Source organism: Manacus candei, unplaced genomic scaffold (assembly GCF_025592945.1).
Source record: "Manacus candei isolate 608988 ecotype Guabito, Panama unplaced genomic scaffold, ASM2559294v1 h1tg000308l, whole genome shotgun sequence".
In the NCBI taxonomy this organism is placed as follows: Eukaryota; Metazoa; Chordata; class Aves; order Passeriformes; family Pipridae; genus Manacus; species Manacus candei.
In genome coordinates, this window is record NW_026138356.1 from 81227 (window position 1) to 101328 (window position 20102).

Genomic DNA, 20102 nt, shown 5'->3' on the forward strand with positions numbered 1-20102 from the left:
AAAAAAAATACAGCGGGATTTGCGCCGGGAGACGCGGCCGCCGCTCCGGCACCGGGGCAACATCCACGGAAATCCACGGAAATCCAGGGAAATCCACGAAAATCCAGGAAAATCCACGGAAATCCATGAAATCCAAGCGCTCCCGCCGGGATCGAGTCCACACGTAGTTTTAAGGCATGAGTCAAGGTGATAGGGGGGATCCAAACGCAGGGAATGGAGTCACCGAGGCTCCCCGGGGCGTTCCCGGGGGCGATTCCGGCGTTCCCGCTCCACCACAATCGTTTCCCGACGTTCCAATCTTGCCCGTCGCTCCCAAATTCCACCCGCACGACTTGGGAGAAGGGGGGGGGGGAGGTTTGGGAAAACCCCCCCACGTCCCCCCCCGGGTACATTTTAATGCGTCTGTTAAAGGCATTGGGTTAAGGTTTTTTTTGACATCCCGTTCCCGTTCCCGATTCCCTGAAGGATTTCGAAGAGTTTTTTTTTGCTCATGGCTTCTGCAGGAGAAAACAACAACACAAAAACAAAAAAAAAAAAGGCGAAAAGAAGGATTTTTTCCCGGAGAGCCGGGAACGCGGATCCCTCTCCGGGAGAGAGAGGGAGGGAGAGGGAGAGGGCGGCTCTCCCGCTCCGGCAGCATCCTGATTTCCTCAGTCCTGTCTTCCTGAATCCTTCCCCTGCTCCAAGGACAGTGCAATATTCCCTCATCCCAGTCCCCCCCCCCCCTCAGCTCCCGAGGCGGATGCAAAGCTGGGAATTCTCCTCTCCCGCCATCGCACGCTCCGTGTAAATATATATATATATATATATATATAAAAAAAAACCACCCCAGGGAATTACATGGATCTGGAGATTCCTGCTGCTATAAACACCAAGATAGGCCACGCCTGGAATTCCTCCATCCCCGGGGGAAAAAAAGGCCTCAACCCCCCCTTGGGAGTCCGTGCCAGGCCCGAAGCTCAGCCGGGAAAGCCCGGGAACGACGGAGGAGCAGCGGGAACGACCCCGGAGCGGGAACGACCCCGGAGCGGGAACGACCCCGGAGCAGGAACAACCCTGGAGTGGGAACAACCCCGGAGCGGGAACAACCCGGCGTCTCACCTGCGAGTCAACAACGAAAACAAAGCGAACACAACCCCCCCCACCCTCCTCCCACCCCTCCCCAGAACTCCTAGAATTCCCAAAACCAGCCTCTAACCCCCCCAAACCCCCACCCCGTGTCCCACCCCCTCCCGCCACCTCCCCTCCCCTCGCTCCGCAACCTCTGCTACATCAATCCCTGGATGCTCCCCCGGCCCCCGGGATTAGGTGTCGGAGGCGGCGGCGGCCACGGCCTTGGGGACAGCGTTGGGGACAACGTTGGGGCCGGCGGCGTTGGGGCCGTTCCAGAGGCCGTTGTCCTCGGGCGGCTCCGCCGGCCTGTCCCCGTTCCAGCGGCGCTTCAGGCGCAGCTTGGGGGGCATCAGGGCGTCCTCCCTCTTCTCCTGAGCTCCCGCCTCTCCGCAGGGATCCCGGGGGGGTTTCTCCACGCCGCTCTCCCCTTGTTGCTGCTGCTGCTGCTGCTGCTGCTGCTGCTGCTGCTGCTGCTCCGGGGGCTCTTCCGAGGAGGACGAGCCGGGCTGGGCGGGCGCCGGGAGCCAGGACGGGGCGGCCGGGCGGGCGAACACCGGCCCCCCCTTGCCTTCCTCCGCTCCGGAACCTTCTTCCCTCCTCTCTCCTCCGTCCTTGGCCTCCTCGGGCTCCTTGTCCCCGGCGGGCTCCACCTTCACCCTGAGCTGAGCGGCCTCCTCGGCGCTTTCCAGCCTCTCCCTGTTTTTGCGGCCGGCGGGAGGCGGCTGGAGCTTGATGGGGAACTGGGGCTGCTCCTCCAGGGGCACCTGGCACTGCAGCGGCGGCACCACCAGCGGGTAGCGGGGGAAAGTCCGCGGGCTCAGGTGGTAGTTGAACACGGAGCAGGCCTGGGAGTGCAGGTAGTGTTTCATCTCCTCGGGGTTGAAGGAGAAGCAGCTGCTGCCGGTGAAGGGGCTGAGCCCCGGCGAGGGGCTGTAGGAGAACAGGGTGGGCGTCAGCGACAGCGCCGGCGAGATGGGCACGTTGAGGACCCCCCCGCGGCCCGGCAGCGGCGACACGGCGAAGGGGCTGTGGGGGTCCGGGAACATCCCGGGCCGGGGGAACAGCGGCAGGACGATGTCGGGCTTGCGCTTGGCGTGGGCGACGCTCCCGCCGCCGCCGCCGGGCCCGCCGTGGGGGGCCAGCAGATCCACGCCCCCCCGGCGCCAATCCGAGGAGGAATCTTCCAGCAGCTCCGGCAGCTCCGGCTTCCTCTCGCCGCCGCCGTCCGGCAGAGCCTCCGGGGTGGATCCCGGCCCCAGGGAACCGCCGGGGAAGCGGCCCCCGGGCTGGGGGTCCTCGGTGGGGGAGTGGGCGTCCAGCGGAGGGAAGTGGAAGCGGGACGAGGCCGTGGGGACGGGGGGAGCGCTCTGGGGGACCACACCTGGGGTAGGGAATGACACGGTCAGGGGATGGCCCGGCCCGGCCGGCGGGGACGCGCTGGGATCGTCCGGCCCCGCTCCCGGCCCTGCACGGCCCCGGGAATTCCCTGGGAGGGTCATCCCAAAGCTCTCGGAGCCCCCGGGACCGTGTGGAGCCTCTTCCGGTGCCCAAACACCCTTTGGATGGACGACCATTCCCTAATTTCCACCCCTGGATGAACAACCATTCCCTAATTTCCACCCCTGGATGAACAACCATTCCCTAATTTCCACCCCTGGATGAACAACCATTCCCTAATTTCCACCCCTGGATGAACAACCATTCCCTAATTTCCACCCCTGGATGAATGATCATTCCCCAATTTCCACCCCAAACACCCTCTGGATGAACGACCATTCCCTAATTTCCACCCCTGGATGAACAACCATTCTCTAATTTCCACCCCAAACACCCTTTGGATGGACGACCATTCCCTAATTCCCACCCCAAACGCCCTCTGGATGAACAACCATTCCCTAATTTTCACCCCAAATGCCCTCTGGATGAACGACCATTCCCTAATTTCCACCCCTGGATGATTCATTCATTCATTCATGAATGACCATTCCCTAATTTCCACCCCAAACGCCCCCTGGACAAATGACCATTCCCTAATTTCCACCCCTGGATGAATGACCATTCCCTAATTTCCACCCCAAATGCCCCTGGGATGAACGACCATTCCCTAATTTCCACCCACCCCCGACACATCTCCAAGAATTCCCTCAGGGAGACAGCTCCAGCTCCAGCTCCAGCCCCAGCTCCAGCTCCAGCTCCAGCTCCAGTTCCAGCTCCGAGGGAGTTAAACCCCAGGGAAGGAGCAGCTCCTGGAGCTGCACCCGCGGGCGTTTTGGAAGAGCAACCCAAAAATCCCACGTGCTGGGAGCTGAGGGGAGGGGCCTTTTCCATCTGCTCCTTTTCCCTGCCCACCTCAAATCCTGCCACTGCTGGGGAGGAATCCTCTCCTCTCCTCTCCCCGGGGTTTTCGGGAAGCCCCAGAGCCACTGGCAGAAGTTTGGGATGCCCCTCCCTGACCTCCTCGCTCCCGGTGGGGGCAGGAGGAGGAACGAACCCCCAGCTCCCCAGGCTGCCTGAAAAATCCCTGATTTCGTGCTCCAGGCTGCCTGAAAAATCCCCCATTTGTGCTTTTCCTGGGAAGAAAATCCCTCCTACGTCGCTGCCAAGCTCCCACTGGCTCCCTCTTCCTACGGAACCGCCCGGCCCCGACTCGTAACCAGCCACATCCAGGCAAATCCTCACACACTTTCCTCCCTCTACCTCCACAATGAACCCCTTGATTCCCACTTTTTCCCTTTCCCCCCCAAAAAAAAAAAACAAAAACCAAGCCAAACAAAACACAGGGAGGAGAAGAAGAAACCCGACCCAGGTTTGGAGAATCCCAACCCCCCCCTCCCCTCTCCGAGCCCCAGAGGAGGGGAAGAAAACAGGTTGTAATTAGACAAAAGTGCATTCCAGTTCTCTCCAAAGTTCTTTTTTTAAATGCCTGAACCCCAGAGATAGGAGGGAGTGGCTGGAGGAGCAGGGAAAAGGGAACGTGGAGCTGGAACTGCCCGGACTCGTTGCTGCAAGTAATTATAGATTTACAGAGCAGCTCCAGACACATCTCCCACCCCCGTTCCCTTGGCTCAGGACGCCTGCAGAAGACATTTCCTTCTTCCCTACAAAAGGCACAACACCTGGAGGAATATTTTCCCCTCCTCCCAGCCCTGTTTTTTGGGATTCCTGGTGGCTTTGGGGAGACAAAAAAGCCTCTCGATGGCACCTTCGTGTCGGGCCCCGGCTGCCAAAATCCCGGCTCCGGCCCCTGGGAATTCCTCTGGCCCCATATGGAACCTGGTTTTTTTTTCCCAGCCCTTGGGCTTTCCAGGCTCAACCTTCCAGCCCCTGTTCATTTTTTCCCTGCTTTTTATCCCATATTCCAGGGCTTTCCCAACCCGGGGCACCTCCGTGTCGGTGTTTTTTCGTGGAGGGGGAGAGTTTGGGAGTTTTGGGCGTCCAGAATTCCAGAGGTTTCTCGTTTTTTGTGGACTCCGTGGCCAACAACCTCCCTGTTTTTTCATGGACAGCCACCCAGATGGAAAAATTCGGCTTTTAGGGGATTTAACTCCACCAAAAAAGCATCTTTGCAAACGGGACCCTCTTCCCAAAAAAAACCGACTCCGGGACAAATCCCTGCTGCTGGCAAGAGGCTCAAAGGCCTTGCAGGGCAAGAAAGGAACAATTATGTTCCAGTCCCAACTTTTTTTTTTCATTCTCCTGCTTCAGGGGGCAGCTGGGAAATCCCTGTGACTTTAGTCAAGCTCGGGGAGAGCCGGGAAATCCCTGGGATTTTAGTCCAGAGTTTTCCTCTGGAAGCTCTGCATTCCCTGGGGAGGTGCAGAGAGCTCGAGTTGAGGCAGAAAGGGGTTAAAAAAAAGGTCTTTTGGGTTTCAGAGGAGCAGAACTGAGCCCAAAAAAGGGGCCTGGGGAGGAGCAAAGCCCCTGAAAATTCAGGTTGGGCTCAGCTGGTGGGGAAGGGCCGCGTTTATCCGGCCCCATAAACTCCTGTTCAAACAGCAAGGCAGGCTTGGAGCAGCCCCACTAAATCCTTGGAGCAGCCCCACTAAATCCTCTTATCCCAAGGACACCCTTCCAACCCCTTCCCACCCCCCAGCCCAGCCAAAAAACCCCCAACCCCCCCCAAAAAAACCCTCCCCCAAAACAAAGCGACCCCACCCGCGACGCCCCCGGGGCAGGACGAGCGCAAACAGGAGCCCGGATTCCGCCCGGATTCCTCCTCTCCCACAACAATCCCCAGGGAAAGGCAGCCCCAGATAAGGCTTTATCACGGCCCAGACGTCCCCCCAGAGCAGCACAGTTCGTCCCAGGGGCCCTTCCCCCTGGAATTCCGCGGCGGGAGCGCCGGGAGTCCCGCGCGGCCGGAATCCCGCACGCCCGACTCACCGTTGGGCCGGATGTTGATGAAAGGGTAGTTGGGCATCACCAGCTTGTTGAAGTTGAACTTGTAGGTGAACCTCTTGCCCTTTGTCTTGTGGAGGATCCTCTTGTTGTAGTAGTATCTGGGAAGGGATTGGGAAGAGATGGATCCGAGGCCGCTCCAGATCCCGTCTTTTCGGGAGCGGCGCCGACGTCGCCGCCTCCTCCGAGGTCCCGGAGAAAACTGGAGCTGCCCCGAACCTTTGGGATCTTTTTGGGCTCTTTTTGGGGATCTTTGGGATGCAGAGCCAGGAGCTGGGGCTCCGTGACCCCCCGGTGGGTCCCTCCCTACTCAGGATATCCCACGATTTCTGTTGTCAACACCGGGAAGTCTCAGTCCGCCGGGAGGTTTCCCAACGACGCCAAACCCCTTTTCCAGCCCCTTCCTCAGCAGGAGGTTCCAAACTCCTTTTTCCCAGGTTATGACGTCCCTTGGAACACGTGGAACTCCCTTCCAACCCGGGATATTCCATTTTAGAGGTTGTTATGTCCCTTGGAATGGGCGGGAAAAGCTGGAATAACATCCCATGTTCTCCTCGGCCCAGTCCAAACTGGGACCAGTGCCACGGGCTGGGAGCTCTCCTGGGCATTCCTGGGCACTCCCTCCCTATTCCCAGCCCTGGGAATGCTGAGAAATGCCATGGAAATGTCTCCAGGAGGAGAAAAAATCCCGGTGGATATTCCCTGAGAGAGGGGAACGTGTCCCTGGGACAACACTCGGAGCGACCAGAGCCGGGAAAAACGGGGCCCAAATCCCCTGGATTGGCCTGGGATTGGTTTTGATTCCCGGGATTTTCCCGGCCCAGGGATTGGGAGAGCTGGTTCCTGCTGCTTCGTGCCTCGGAGCGAGTCCCTTCCCCTTCTGATCCCCCCTTTTTTGGGATTAAAACCACTCCCTCCCCTGCCCAGGGCTTGGATCCTCCTTTCCCGGGATATTGGGGGTTGGAAGGGACCTCTGGAGATCCTCCAAGGCAGGTGAGATATTTCCATGGATGGATGGATGGGATCCACCCTCAGATCAGGGGTTTCCAGGGGGTATTGGAGAGATTTTTCTTGGGATACCGAAATATTGGAGAGATTTGTAGGGATATCTGAGACATTCCCATGGATATCGGAGATATTCCCATGGATTGATGAGATTCCCTCTCAGATGAGAGGTTTTTAGGGATATCTGAGGTATTTCCAGGGATATCTGAGGTATTTGTCTGGATTGATGGGATATATCCATGGACTGACAAGATTCCCTCTCAGATGAGAGGTTTTTATGGATATTGGAGATATTTCCAGGGATCTTTGACACATTTGCATGGATTGATGGGATATATCCATGGACTGAGAGAATCTCCTCTCAACTGAGAGGTTTTTAGGGATATTGGAGATATTTCCAGGGATATCTGAGGTATTTGTCTGGATTGATGGGATATATCCATGGACTGACAAGATTCCCTGTCAGATGAGAGGTTTTTATGGATATTGGAGATATTTCCAGGGATCTTTGACACATTTGCATGGATTGATGGGATATATCCATGGACTGAGAGAATCTCCTCTCAACTGAGAGGTTTTTATGGATATTGGAGATATTTGGATGAGTCTCTCCTCACCAGAGATGCTCCAGCCCCCAAATCACCTCCATGGATCATCCCTTCCCCATCGAACCCTCCAATCCATGCCTCCCCAGGCCGGGATAGGGGGATCTTTTGTGGGAACAGCATCCAGGGGACACGGATCCCAAGGCAGGGGTGTTTTCCACCCGTTTTTCCTCCCCGTTCCCGGAGGAAACTCCCGTGTTTGCCTTTGGCAGCTCCACCCAGGAGGTATCAGAGGGTGTGGGGCAGCCAAGGCCACGCCAGGGACTGATAATTCCATGACTTCCCAGGGACTGGGACGCTCCTGGAGCGTGGAAACACCTCCGAGGGCCGGGCGGGTTCTCCGAGCTCTGATTCCCAAAAGTGTGGAGAAAACTGGGATAAAACCCCCATGGAAGGGGCTGGAAGGGGAGAGGGCTGGAGGGTTTGGAGTTGGGAAGGGCAAGGAGGGGAATGCTCAGCCCTGGTCGTGGAATTATGGGATGGTCTGGGTTGGAAGGGACCCTCAACACCTTCCCAGGGAAGGATTCACCCCCCAATATCCCACCTAATCCCACCTAAACCAGCCCAGGGAATATCCTGGAATGCTTTGGGTTGGAAGGGACCCTCCCAGGGAAGGATTGACCCCCAATATCCCACCTAAACCAGCCCAGGGAATATCCTGGAATGCTTTGGAAGGGACCTTAAAGATCATCAAGGCCATGACCACACTCCAGGTTGCTCCAAGCCCCATCCAGCCTGGCCTTTGGACACTTCCAGGGATGGGGAATCCGTGGAATAATCTGTGCCACCACCTTCCCAGGGAAGGATTTATCCTCAATATCCCACCTAAACCAGCACAGGGAATATCCTGGAATGCTTTGGGTTGGAAAGGACCCTCCCAGGGAAGGATTTACCCCCAATATCCCACCTAAACCAGCACAGGGAATCCTGGAATGCTCTAGGTTGGAAGGGACCTTTTTGGACACTTCTAGGGATGGGGAATCCATGGAATAACCTGTGCCAGGGCCTCACCACCCTCCCAGGGAAGGATTTACTGCCAATATCCCACCTAAACCAGCACAGGGGGAATCCTGGAATGCTTTGGGTTGGAAAGGACCCTCCCACGGAAGGATTTACCCCCAACATCCCACCTAAACCAGCACAGGGAATATCCTGGAATGCTCTGGGTTGGAAGGGACCCTCCACACCCTCCCACCAGGCCGAGCTGCTCCGAACCCCGTCCAACCTCATCCTCGGCCACTTCCAATGGAATTCCCCCCCAGAAAAAGCTGGGAATGCTCCTTTCCAGCCTCCCCCTCCTCCTCACCTGAGGGCCCTGCTGAGCTTGTCGTAGTTCATCTGGGGTTTGCATTTCCTCCTCCCCCACAGCCGGGCCACCTCGTCGGGGTCCTTGATGACGAACTCGCCGTACTCTCCCTGCTGCCAGGCGATGACATGACGGAATTCCTCCTTCTGGAGCAGCTCCAGGATGAAGTGCCACAGCTGGATCTGCCTGGAGCCAGGGCTGGACTCGGTTTTATAAGCCCACTCCGGGAAATGATACCCTTGGGGGAAGAGGGAGAGAGGGGGAAAAGTGTCGCTCAAAGAGACGCGAAAAGGCGGCCGGGGTTCGCTCCGGGGGCTGGAATTCCATCGGATATTCCGGGGTTTAAGAGGGATTTCCACGGATTGGGGGGATCCCCCCCTCTCAGGTGAGAAATTTGTAGGGGTATCTGAGAGATTTTTATGGATGTTTGAGGGGTTTCCATGGATTGATGAGAGATTTGTATGGATGGATGAGATGTTTCCATGGATTGATGGACAAGGAATTTGTAGGGATATCTGAGAGATTTTTATGGATGTTTGAGGGGTTTCTATGGATTGATGAGATGTTTCCATGGATTGATGAGATGTTTCCATGGATTGATGGACAAGGAATTTGTTGGGATATCCGAGAGATTTCTATGGATGTTTGAGGGGTTTCCATGGATTGATGAGATGTTTCCATGGATTGATGAGATCCCCTTTTGGACAAGGGATTTGTAGGGATATTTGAGAGATTTCCATGGATATCAGAGAGGTTTGTATGGATTGATGAGATGTTTCCATGGATTGATGAGATGTTTCCATGGATTGATGAGATCTCTCTCAGATGAGAAATTTGTAGGGATATTTGAGAGATTTCTATGGATTGATGAGATGTTTCCATGGATTGATGGACAAGGAATTTGTTGGGACATCTGAGAGATTTCTATGGATGTTTGAGGGGTTTCTATGGATTGATGTTTCCATGGATTGATGAGATCCCCCTTTTGGACAAGGAATTTGTTGGGATATTTAAGATTTGTAGGGATATCTGAACTATTTCCAAGGATTGATGAGATGTTTCCATGGATTGATGAGATCCCCTTTTTGGACAAGGAATCTGTAGGGATATTTGAGAGATTCCTATGGATATCTGAGCTATTTCCATGGATTGATGAGATCCCTCTCAGATGAGAAATTTGTAGGGATATTTGAGATTTGTAGGGATATTTCAAAGATTTCTATGGATTGATGAGAGATTTCCATGGATTGATGAGATTCCTTTTTGGACAAGGAATTTTTAGGGATATTTGAGAGATTCCTATGGATATCTGAGCTATTTCCATGGATTGATGAGACCTCTCTCAGGTAAGAAATTTATAGGGATATCTGAGAGATTTCTATGGATTGATGAGATTCCCCCCCCTCAGATGAAAGATTTCCACGGATATTTAAGATATTTCCGTGGACTGATGAGATTCCCTCCCAGATGACAGATTTGCAGGGATACTGGAGAGAGATTTCAGGTTTAATTCCATGTTTAATCCCAGGAGGAGAGACCCAGCTCTCCACCTCCAGCTTTCAGACCCCTCTTCCTGGAGAATCCCTAAAAAAAAACCACCCCAAAAATGGGAAAACTGAGGGGGATGGAAGTGTGAGGAGCCCAAAACCCGCTGGTTGGAGCTGGAATGAACCAAATTTGCCTGGAATCATGGAATGGTTTGAGTTGGAATGACACCTTCCATAGTCCAGGTGGCTCCAAGCCCCATCCAACCCGTCTTTCAGCCCTTCCAAGGATTGGAAATAAGGCCCAAAAAAATCCCAATTTGAGGATTTAAGTTGGTGTGGATTCCAGGGCGGCTCCAGATCCCGACTCTGCCGTGCCAACAGATATTCCTGAGGGACTGCCAAGCTCCAGATCCCTCGGGATATTTCCCAGCACAACTCCCAGCACGAGGCTGGTTGGGGTTTTTTTGGGTGGTTTTTTGTGGCCACAATTCCAGACTCCATCCAGGAGAACCCACATCCCACCCCAAGACTCCAAACAGACCCAACCAGGGACAGAAATTCCCAAACCCTTCCAGGTAATCCATCTCCAGGGGGGGTTTATTGGCATTTTCCCACCCCAGCCCTCAGAAATTCCCAAATCCTTCCAGGTAATCCATCTCCAGGGGTGGGTTTATTGGCATTTTCCCATCCCAGCCCTCAGAAATTCCCAAACCCTTCCAGCTAATCCATCTCCAGGGGGGTTTATTGGCATTTTCACATCCCAGCCCTCAGAAATTCCCAAACCCTTCCAGCTAATCCATCTCCAGGGGGGTTTATTGGCATTTTCACATCCCAGCCCTCAGAAATTCCCAAATCCTTCCAGGTAATCCATCTCCAGGGGTGGGTTTATTGGCATTTTCACATCCCAGCCCTCAGAAATTCCCAAATCCTTCCAGGTAATCCATCTCCAGGGGTGGGTTTATTGGCATTTTCCCATCCCAGCCCTCAGAAATTCCCAAACCCTTCCAGCTAATCCATCTCCTGGGGGGGTTTATTGGCATTTTCACAACCCAGCCCTCACAACCCACCGAGGAAATCTCAACCCTCGCTCGCCCCAGCCCCGGAGAGGCAAAATTAACCCTCCTCGAGCTCCTTTATCCCGGGAAAAAGGGTTGGGAACGGCTGAAAACTCGAGCCTTCCGACCTCCTTACCTCCTCCTCCTTCAGGTTTATCCACAATGCTGCAGCCTGCTTTCATTTTCTCCCTCCTGCCAACTGTGGAGCACAAGGAAAGCGGCGTCAGCCGCAGGGATTTCTCCGGAGAGAGGATCCTGCCCATCCCCAGGGACGGTCCCCTTTTCCCAGCTGATCCCAGTCCCGCCTGGGATTCCCGGGAAGGAGCTCGGCGGGGCCGTCAGACAGACAAAACAAGCCCAACACAGTTTGTCTCCTGTTACTAGACGGGCTCTGCTGCCAAAATACACAACTCCCAGCTCGCCCAGATGTCCCAGGGAGGGGAAAAAAAAAGGGGAGGGGAGGAAAAAATCCCGGCTCCTGATCCCCCGCTGGAAATGCCGGCAGCTCATTCCTGCTGCCGTGAGGTGAGGGATCCCTGAGGGATCCCTGAGGGATCCCGGAATCCAGAGCTGGGTTCTCCCCCCAAAAAAAGGGGATATGAGGAGTGACAGCTCTGTGGGAGCCCCCTGGGAGGGAGTGGAGCCTCCCAGAAGGGGTTGGAGTCCCTGGGAAGGGGCTGGAATACCCTGGGAGGGGCTGGAGCCCCTCAGGAGGGTCTGATCCCCCAAGTAGCAGCACCCAGACAACCCCCCCTTGGGTCCCACCATCCTCAGAGGAGCCCCCCCAGGCCTTCAGGAGGGTCCATCCCCCTCCAGCACCCAAACAACCCCCCAGGGATGAACTGGAGCCCCCCTGGGAGGGGCTGGAGCCCCTCAGGAGGGTCTGATCCCCCCCAGCACCAGCACCCAGACCACCCCCCCCTTGGGTCCCACTGTCCCCAGAGGAGCCCCCCCAGGGCCTTCAGGGGGGTTCATCCCCCTCCAGCACCCAAACAACCCCCCAGGGATGAACTGGAGCCCCCCTGGGAGGGACTGGAGCCCCTCAGGAGGGTCTGATGCCCCCCAGTACCAGCACCCAGACAACCCCCCCTTGGGAGGGACAGGTCCCACCGTCCCCAGAGGAGCCCCCCCGGGCCTTCAGGAGGGTCCATCCCCCTCCAGCACCCAGATGACCCCCCAGGTACAAACTGGACCCCCCCTGGGAGGGACCAGAGCTCCCCCAGAAGGTCCCTTTCCCCCTGCCCAGCACCCCCGTGACCCCCCCGGGGCCGATCCAGAGCCCCCCGGGGAGGGTCCCATCCCCCTGTCCCAGCACCCACATCCCCCCCCCGGCACGAACCGGAGCCCCCCGAGCCCGGCAGCCACAAAAGCCCCCCCAGGGGTGACCAGAGCCCCCCCCGGGGAGGGTCCATTCCCCCCCTCCACCCACCCACCACCCAAACGACCCCTCCCCGGGATGAAACGGCGGCCCCCCCGGAACGCACCGAAGCCCCCCGGGGAGGGAGCGGATCCCCCCCCCCCCCCCCTCCGCCTCACCCGGAGCCCCCCCGGGGCTGTTCCATCCCCCCCCTCGCCGTGTTTCCCAGCCCCGGGAGAGGTTCAAAGCACGTAAATGGCCGCCGGGAGGGGCCGCGGCGCCGCGGCGGCGGCGGGGCCGGGGCTGCTCCGTTACAGCCCCGCCGGCCTGTCCCGGCCTGTCCCGGCACGGCCCCGCCCGGCCCCGCCCGGGCCCCGGGGCAAGGGGGGGGGGGGGGGGGGAGCCGCCCCGACCGGGAAACCCACCGGGGATCGGTAACAAGGACCACCCGGGACCCCCCCCGGGAACCATCGGGACCACCGGGAACCCCCCCCCCTCGGGAACGGGGAGCACCGGGACCAACGGGGATCCACCCGGGAACCGGGGACCTTCCACAGCCCCCCCCCGCGGGACCCCCCCCGGCCCCGGGGACGGGGGACCCTGCGCGGCCTCCCACGCTCCGGGAGCACCGGGCAGGTCGTTGCCGCAGCCCCGAGAGCCCCTCCGGTAACCGGGGGAGGGGGGTGGGGTGTCTCTGTTTACCCTCAAGTCAAAATAACCGGGGGGGCCTCATTTACTCTCCCGGTAACCGGGGAGGAGGGGGGGGGGAACTGTCCCTGTTTACCCCTTCCCCGGTAACGGGGGGGGGGCTCATTTATTCCTCGCTGGTAACGCGGGGGGGGGGTCCCCGTTTTCCCCTCTGCCGGTAACTCCCTGTTATTTATCCCTCCCCGGTAACGGGGGAGGCGGATGCCGGGGTGGGTCGGGAGGGGGGGGTAAACGAGCCCCCCCCACCCTCCCCCCGGTACCTCCCCGTTCCCGCGCCCCCGCCTTTCACCGGCCCCCCCCCCGCGTCCCGGGGGGGGCTTCTCGTTCACCCCCCACCCCTTAACCCGCCAATCCTCCCGCCCCGGTACCTCCCCGTTGCCCCCCCCCCCCTCCCGGTAATTCCCGGTTTCTCCCCCCGGTTTGCCCCCCCCCCCCCCCCCCACGCCCCATCGCCAAAAACGCCTACATAACCGCCCCCCCCCCGCCACTTCCACCCACATCACCCCCCCGTTACCCCCCGTTAACCCCCCCCGGCGCCCCCCCCCAACCCCCCGGGCCGTACCTGCGGGGGCGGCGCGGGCGGATCACGGGGGGGGGGGGCCGGTTGCGGGGCAGGCGGGGGGGGCGGGCGGGGATGTTGCCGGTGCGGGGTGGGCCGCGCTCGGAGCCGCTCCCGGTGCCGTTCCCGGGTTCCCGGAGCCTTCCCCCCGGAGCCGCCGCCGCCGCCGCCGCCGCCGCCGCCGGAACCGGAACCGCCGCCGCCACCGCCCACGCGCTTCCGGTCCGCGCGGCCCCCGCGCCACTTCCGCTTCCGGTGGGGAACGGCCCCCCCCCCAACAAAAAAAAAATAAACAATAATATCACCGTCAAAAAATAAAAACACCACGGGAAGGATCATCCCGCCCCCCTACCCCCCCCCCCAAAAAAAAAAAAATAATCCAGGCTCGGAGTGGTTGGTTCCGACCCCCCCACCCCCAAAAAAACACAACTGCCCCCCCAAAAAATATCCCCCCCACCAGAAAACATCCCCCCCAAAAGACACACTCCCCCCAAAACATACTCGCCCCCAAATAACACCCCAGAAAACGTCACGCCCCCAAAAAATCTTCCCACCCGGAGCGGCGGATTTCGGGCCCGCCCCTCCCCGAAAAAACAACAACGAGCCCCACCAAAAATCTCTCTCCCCCCCCTTAAGATATCCCCCCCACCGCCAAAAAATATCCCTGCCTGGAATGGCTGGTTTCGGCTCAACCCCCACCCAAAAAGTACCCAGCCCTAAAAACACCCTCCCTCTAAAAACCCCCCCCCCCAAAAAAAGACACCCCAGAAAACATCCCCCCCCCAAAAAAACCCCAACCATCCCAGAAAGAACATCCCCTCAAAAAAATAATCACCCCAGAAAATACTCCCCCAAAAAAACCCATCCCTAAATACACCCCTCCCCCCAAAAAAACCACATCCCCCTTCAAAAAAACCCACCCCAGAAAAATACCCCCAAAAAAAATCATCCCAGAACCCCCCCCAAAAAAATCACCCTAGAAAATATCCCCCCCCCATAAACACCCCTTCCCCAAAAAACACCACCCCAACCTCCCCTTCTTCCCCCCCAAAAATCAACGACCCCCCCTGAGTGGAGTGGAAATGTCGGGGGGATAAAGTGGGAAGGGGAGGGGAAAGGGAAGGGGAGAGGAAAGGGAAGGGGGGTCCTGGGTATGGGGAGGTTCTGGTCTGGGGGGATCCAGCTGTGCTGGGATCCTGGGATTTGGGGATCCAGCTGTGCTGGGGGGGCTGGTATAGGGGGATCCTGGTCCACGGGATCCTGATATAGGGGGATCCAGGAATGTGGGGGTCTGGTTGTGCAGGGATTCTGATTTATGGGGCTCCTGGTTTATGGGGATCCAGGTACACAGGGGGTCCAGCTGTGCAGGGGTGCTGGTGTGAAGGGATCAAGATATGCAGGGATCCAGCTGTGCGGGGACCCTACGAGATGGAGATCCAGCTGTGCAGGGATCCTGATCTCTGGGGATCCAGCTGTGCAGGGATCCTGGTCTGTGGGGATCCAGCTGTGCAGGGATCCAGCTGTGTGAGTATCCTGGTCTAAGGGGGATCCAGGGATCCTGATCTCTGGGGATCCAGCTGTGCAGGGATCCTGATCTCTGGGGATCCAGCTGTGCATGGATCCTGCTCTGTGAGGATCCAGCTGTTCATAATCCAACTCTTTGGGGCTGGGGCTATGGGGGGGACCTGGCTGTGCTGGGTCTGGGGGCTGGGGATGGACCCCCACCCCTGATGTTCTTCTGCACAGCCTTGGGGGTTCTGCCCCCCACCCCCCCGAGTGTCCCCCCCATCCCAGTGCCAGCCCAGCCCTCGGTGTCACCCCGTGTCCCCTCCAGCTGTGACACACACACATGTCCACACCCCCCACCCCATGAATCCACCCCCACCTCTCCTTCCTCTGCCTTTATTGGAGTCATGGGGCATCCAAAACACAGGGGGGGGGGGGATGTGGGAGCCCCCCCGGGCCAGCCCTGCTCCCAGAGCACGGGTGGGGACAGGAGGTGACACCTCAGGGGGACTCGGGTGTCCGTCAGCCCCGCTGTCACACGGGGGGGGTCGGTGGTCCCGTCCTGCTCCAGAGGTCCTGCTGGGGGGAAAAGGAGGGTGAGGACGGAATCATCTCCCTCTGGGGGTGGAGGGACAAGGATGGGGCCTCTCGGGGGCTGGGACACACCCGGGACACACCCAGGACTCACCTGGGACTCACCTGGGACTCCCCAGGTCACACCTTCGCCCGCACCTCGCAGTAGATGGTCCTGGGCCCGTCCTGCTGCTCGGGGGCAGAAAACAGGTCAGACCCTTGGGAAGGGGGGTGGGCGAGGTGGGACAACTCCCCCCAGGGACTTGGTGGCCCTGGGAAGTGTCCCCTTCAGTGTCCCCTCCCCGGGGAAGCCCCCGAGGAGTTCGGAGCCACTTCCAGGGGAGGAGGAAAGGGGGGCTCTGGGGGCACAGAGGGACCCCCCAGTGCTGGAGGGAAGGGGTGGAGGGTGGGGTTGGACTTGGAATGAACTGGATTTGGCCCCGGATCCCCCCCCCAGGCTCACCCACTCCCGAGGCTCCGGGGAGTTTCTGCTCTGGATCTCGGAGTACAAGAGCTCCGGTGGGGGATCCTCGCTGGAGAGGGGGGAGAGGGCACCTATGGAGAGAAGAAGAGCAAGAGGAGCGATCCCAGGGATGCTGGAGGGAGCTGGGGCATGTAGAAGGGGGGGCATGGAGCCATCCTGGCCCAGGCAGGGCAGGCAGAATCCCAGAATCCCAGTTTAGGTTGGAAAGGACCCCTGAGGTCATCAAATCCACCCTATGCCGTGTCCCCACCTCGCCCCCAGCCCAGAGCACTGAGTGTCCGGCCCTTCCTTGGACACCTCCAAGGCCTGACCGCCCTTTCCAGGAACAAATCCCTCCTCGTGTCCCACCTGAGCCTCTCCTGGGGCAGCCTGAGGCCGTTTCCTCTTGTCCCTGTTCCCTTCCAGTGCCTGACAACCCTTTCCACAAAGAAAAGAACCCGAGTGAGGGAAAAAGGTCTCTCCCCCTTTCCCAGATCTGTGGATCCCAGCTCTGAGCTCAGAGCCCAGCGGTGCCCACCTCCCTCAGGCTTCTTCCTCCTCCTCCTCCTCCTCCTCCAGATCCAGGCGATGCCAAGCAGGGCCAAAATGCCCACGGCCCCCAGCACCAGGCACACGTGTCTCCTCGGACAGGCCCCCGTGTCTGCAGGGACAAGCCGTGGTGGGTGCCAGGGGGGCTGAATTCACCTCCTGTGGGGGTGAATCGGGGCGCAGGAGGGGTTTTTTTACCCTGCTGCTGGCACAGGGTGTCCAGGTGGACGGAGACACTCCTCTCCTGGGCGGGATTCTGGGCCAGGCAGGTGTAGGTGGAGTTGAAGGCAGCGACGGGCAGGGCCAGGCACAGGGTCTGGTTGTCCCCGCAGAGCTGTGCCTGTGGCACCCCCAGAGAGCCGCCGAGCTGCCAGGTGACTGTGGCATTGCTGCCCGGGGGCGCCTGGCACCGCAGGGTGAGGTTGCACTCCCGGGGGGTGAGGGAGAGCCGCTGCCCCTGGACCTGCGGCTCCGGCACCAGATCTGTCGGAGGAGCAAACAAACCTGTCCCACGGCCCGGGGAGGGAGAGGTGCAAGGGCAGAGCGAGGAAAAGGGGAAGCGCCGGGGTCGCGGTTGGTCCCGGAGCCGGGACAATCCCCGTGACACCCGGAGCGGTTCCCCTTCCCCTTTCCCGGGGGTTGTAAAGCCGCTTCCAGGAACCGCTGCTCTGCAAACAAACCCACCGTAGACGGAGAGGGTGAAGAGCTGTGTCTCCACGGTCGCCGGCTCCAGTTTAATCCGAGCCTCGTAGACGCCGCTGTCGCCCCTCTCCAGGGTCCCGATCCTCAGCTCCGTCTTGTTCATCTCCACCCGGCCCCTGAATCGATCCTGGGGGTCGGGGCGCTTGAATTTACCGTTGTCGAACTCGGCCACTGTGATCTTGACACTGCCGACACCTGAAAATGTCCACTCGATCGCCTTCACCTTCTTGTCGGGGGGCAGATCCAGGGGGAGCAGCGCGGACCCCCCCAGGACACCGTTCACCTGCCGGGTCCGAGGGGCCGCAGCACCTGGTGGGGACGGGGATAATCTGGAGGCTGGGACAGGGATAATCTGGAGGCTGGAGACCCCCAGCAAAACCCCCCCCGGTCCCTTCCCTCGGCCCCCTCCCTCCCGAGGGACCCCGTGGGCAGCTGCCCACCGGGGCCTGAGTCACGAGAGCGCGGCGCCCGCCTGGGATGATTCATCGCATCCCACACCCATCCCCTCTCCTGGCGGCGTTCCCGGCACGCAGGGACCACCCGCGGGGCTGGGAACACCCCGGGGGTTCGCGGGGCCTCGTCCCGGTGTCCCGGTGTCACCCCGTGTCCCCCCACGTCCCCACACACACGCACGGGTCACCCCCACAGCAGGGACGCCACGGTCCCCGTCGTCTCTAAGCCCCAATCAAGGCTCAAACCGGGCAGGTTTAAAGTTAAACCTCCGGGAAATGTCCCCAGGGGTCAGGGACCAGCCGTGGGGCTGGATGTCCCCGGGGTCGGGGGTTGCTGGGGGCCCGCGGTGCCTTGTCCCGGTGTCCCCCCGTGCCCCCCCCGTGTCACCCTACTCGTGCACAGGTCACCCCCAAAAAATGGGCGAGACAGGGAGTGTTCTCCCAACTGTGTCTAAGCCCAAGTGGGGCTCAAACCGGGCAGGTTTAAAGTTAAACCTCCGGGAAATGTCAGCAGGGGTCAGGGACCAGCCGGGGACCACCCTCAGGGCTGGGACCCCCCCGGCGTCGGGGGGATGCTGGGGGCTCACGATGCCTCGTCCCCGTGTCACCCTACGCGTGCACAGGTCACCCCCGCGACAGAGGAAACCCCCCCACACACACCGTGTGGGGCTGAAACCGGGGCGGGTTTCGGGTTTAAACCTTCGGAAAACTCCCCCCGTGGTGGGGACGGGGACCCTCCACCCCAGCGCTCTGGGGCAGCTGATCTGCGCAACCCCCCGCCCTCCTCACATTCCCGGGGGGGCACCGAGTGGCTCCACTCGGGCTCCGAGACCCCGAAGGCCGCCAGAAGCCCCCCCGCAGCCTCCCCCGGGGGCAGCGACAGGCGGTTCCCACCGCGCAGCCCCGTCCTGCCCGCGGGCTCTCGCTTCTCTCCGCAGCCGCTCGGCTTTGCAGAGACGGAGGCGAGACGAGGGGGGAAAAAAAGGCGGGGGGGCTGAGAAACCGCAGCCCCCGCTGCTGCAGCCTCGGGGGGTTCGTTGCCCACCTCCCCCTCCCTCTCCCCGGCTCACGGGATGCGCTGCCCCTGGGTGTGCGGGAGGAGGGGGGGGGGCTCGCTCAGGGACCCCCGCGCAGGGGGTGAGAGCGCCCGGCGGGGTGAGGGGGGTTAAACACCCACCCCCTGCCCGCTCCCTGCGCCCGGAGTGTTTCCCGGGTACCCCCGAGGGCTGCGGGATGCGATTCCCCCCGTCCCTCCCCCGAGGAAGCGGGTACGGGACGGGGATGCCGCAGTCAGAGCAGCCTTCGGCCTCCCTCTTCCTCCTCAAGGAAACACCCCGGGAAACCCGGAGAGGTCCCTCCTCGACTAAATTAATTTCCCTTTTCTTTTTTTTCCAGCGGGTTGGCCAAGCCGAGGGGTCCCAACAGCCCCCCCAGGGGTGACCCAGCCCCGGGCACGGGGGTCCGGCCCCACCAGGCCCCACAAAACCTCTCGGGGATGGATTTTTGGCGGCAGGAAATCAGGCAGAGGAGGCTGAGCAACAACCCCCCCCCCCCCGCCCGAGGGACCACCGGTGCCCCGGGGCATCATTCCTGCTCCTTCCCAGAGGAAAAGGCTGTTCCCCCCCCCAGGACACCTCACGGATTTCCCCCCGGCGTTCATTTTGCGGCCGGGACCCAAAAGTCGCGCTCTCAGTTCTCTCCCACCGCTCCCAAAAACACGGGGGGGGGGGGGGGGTGCTAAAAACGGGGGGCACGAGCGTTGGAAGGCCGGGATCCCCTTCCATCCTGGCTCTTTTCCCACCCTCCCAGACCCACCTGCCACTCCCAGGAGCAGGACCAGCAGCCGGGGGACGCGGGGCCGGGCGGGGCCGGGCCACCTCCCCATCGCTCCAAAGCCGCCCAGCTCAGCTCTGAGCGCTCGGAAAAAGGGAACGCGAATCGAAAACCACCTTGCAGGGGAGTGGCGAAGTGCAGGACGCACCGCTGGGGACAACGCCGAGCCCCAAACCCCGGCGGGGGTCGCGGCGATCTGTCCTTCCCTGCCTCCCTCCTCCCGCTGCCCCCGGGAGGGTTTTGGAGCTGCTTCCCAAGGCGCTGCTGCCGCCCAGCCTTTGTTTTCCACCTGGGATCAGGTGCAATAAGAGCAGGGACGAGCCGGATGCTGCGGGCGCTGGGCAAATAACACCAGCTGGTGCCACAAGGGCAGCACAAGTGGAGTCCTCGTTGCCGTGGCGGGCACGGGCTGAGGGGCACGAGGGGTTGGC

General features: G+C 60.3%; 2 protein-coding genes across 5 annotated transcripts; both read right to left on the bottom strand.

The window, feature by feature from the left end:
- Window positions 1-1245: 1245 nt before the first annotated feature.
- LOC127465018 (ETS translocation variant 3-like) lies at window positions 1246-13804 on the bottom strand. Of its 2 annotated transcripts, XM_051775498.1 has the most exons (5): window positions 13597-13804; window positions 11106-11168; window positions 8428-8665; window positions 5497-5612; window positions 1246-2494 (listed from the first exon to the last, which is right to left on the bottom strand). In XM_051775498.1, exons 2-5 carry the CDS (start codon window positions 11149-11151, stop codon window positions 1305-1307), a joined length of 1590 nt encoding a protein of 529 aa, XP_051631458.1. In that variant the 5' UTR covers window positions 11152-11168; window positions 13597-13804; the 3' UTR covers window positions 1246-1304. The 2 variants fall into 2 exon arrangements, with proteins under 2 accessions (XP_051631458.1, XP_051631457.1); XM_051775497.1 differs by lacking the exon at window positions 13597-13804 and having other exon boundaries at window positions 11106-11667.
- A 1728-nt stretch (window positions 13805-15532) lies between these two features.
- LOC127465017 (SLAM family member 6-like) lies at window positions 15533-19935 on the bottom strand. 3 transcript variants are annotated; one of them, XM_051775496.1, is made up of 8 exons: window positions 19654-19935; window positions 17369-17695; window positions 16883-17167; window positions 16674-16796; window positions 16505-16573; window positions 16136-16227; window positions 15788-15861; window positions 15536-15678 (listed from the first exon to the last, which is right to left on the bottom strand). In XM_051775496.1, the coding sequence occupies exons 1-7, from the start codon at window positions 19721-19723 to the stop codon at window positions 15814-15816; spliced, it is 1014 nt and encodes a 337-aa protein (XP_051631456.1). In that variant the 5' UTR covers window positions 19724-19935; the 3' UTR covers window positions 15536-15678; window positions 15788-15813. The 3 variants fall into 3 exon arrangements, with proteins under 3 accessions (XP_051631455.1, XP_051631456.1, XP_051631454.1); XM_051775495.1 differs by having other exon boundaries at window positions 15533-15675; window positions 16674-17167; XM_051775494.1 differs by having other exon boundaries at window positions 16674-17167.
- Window positions 19936-20102: the final 167 nt, after the last annotated feature.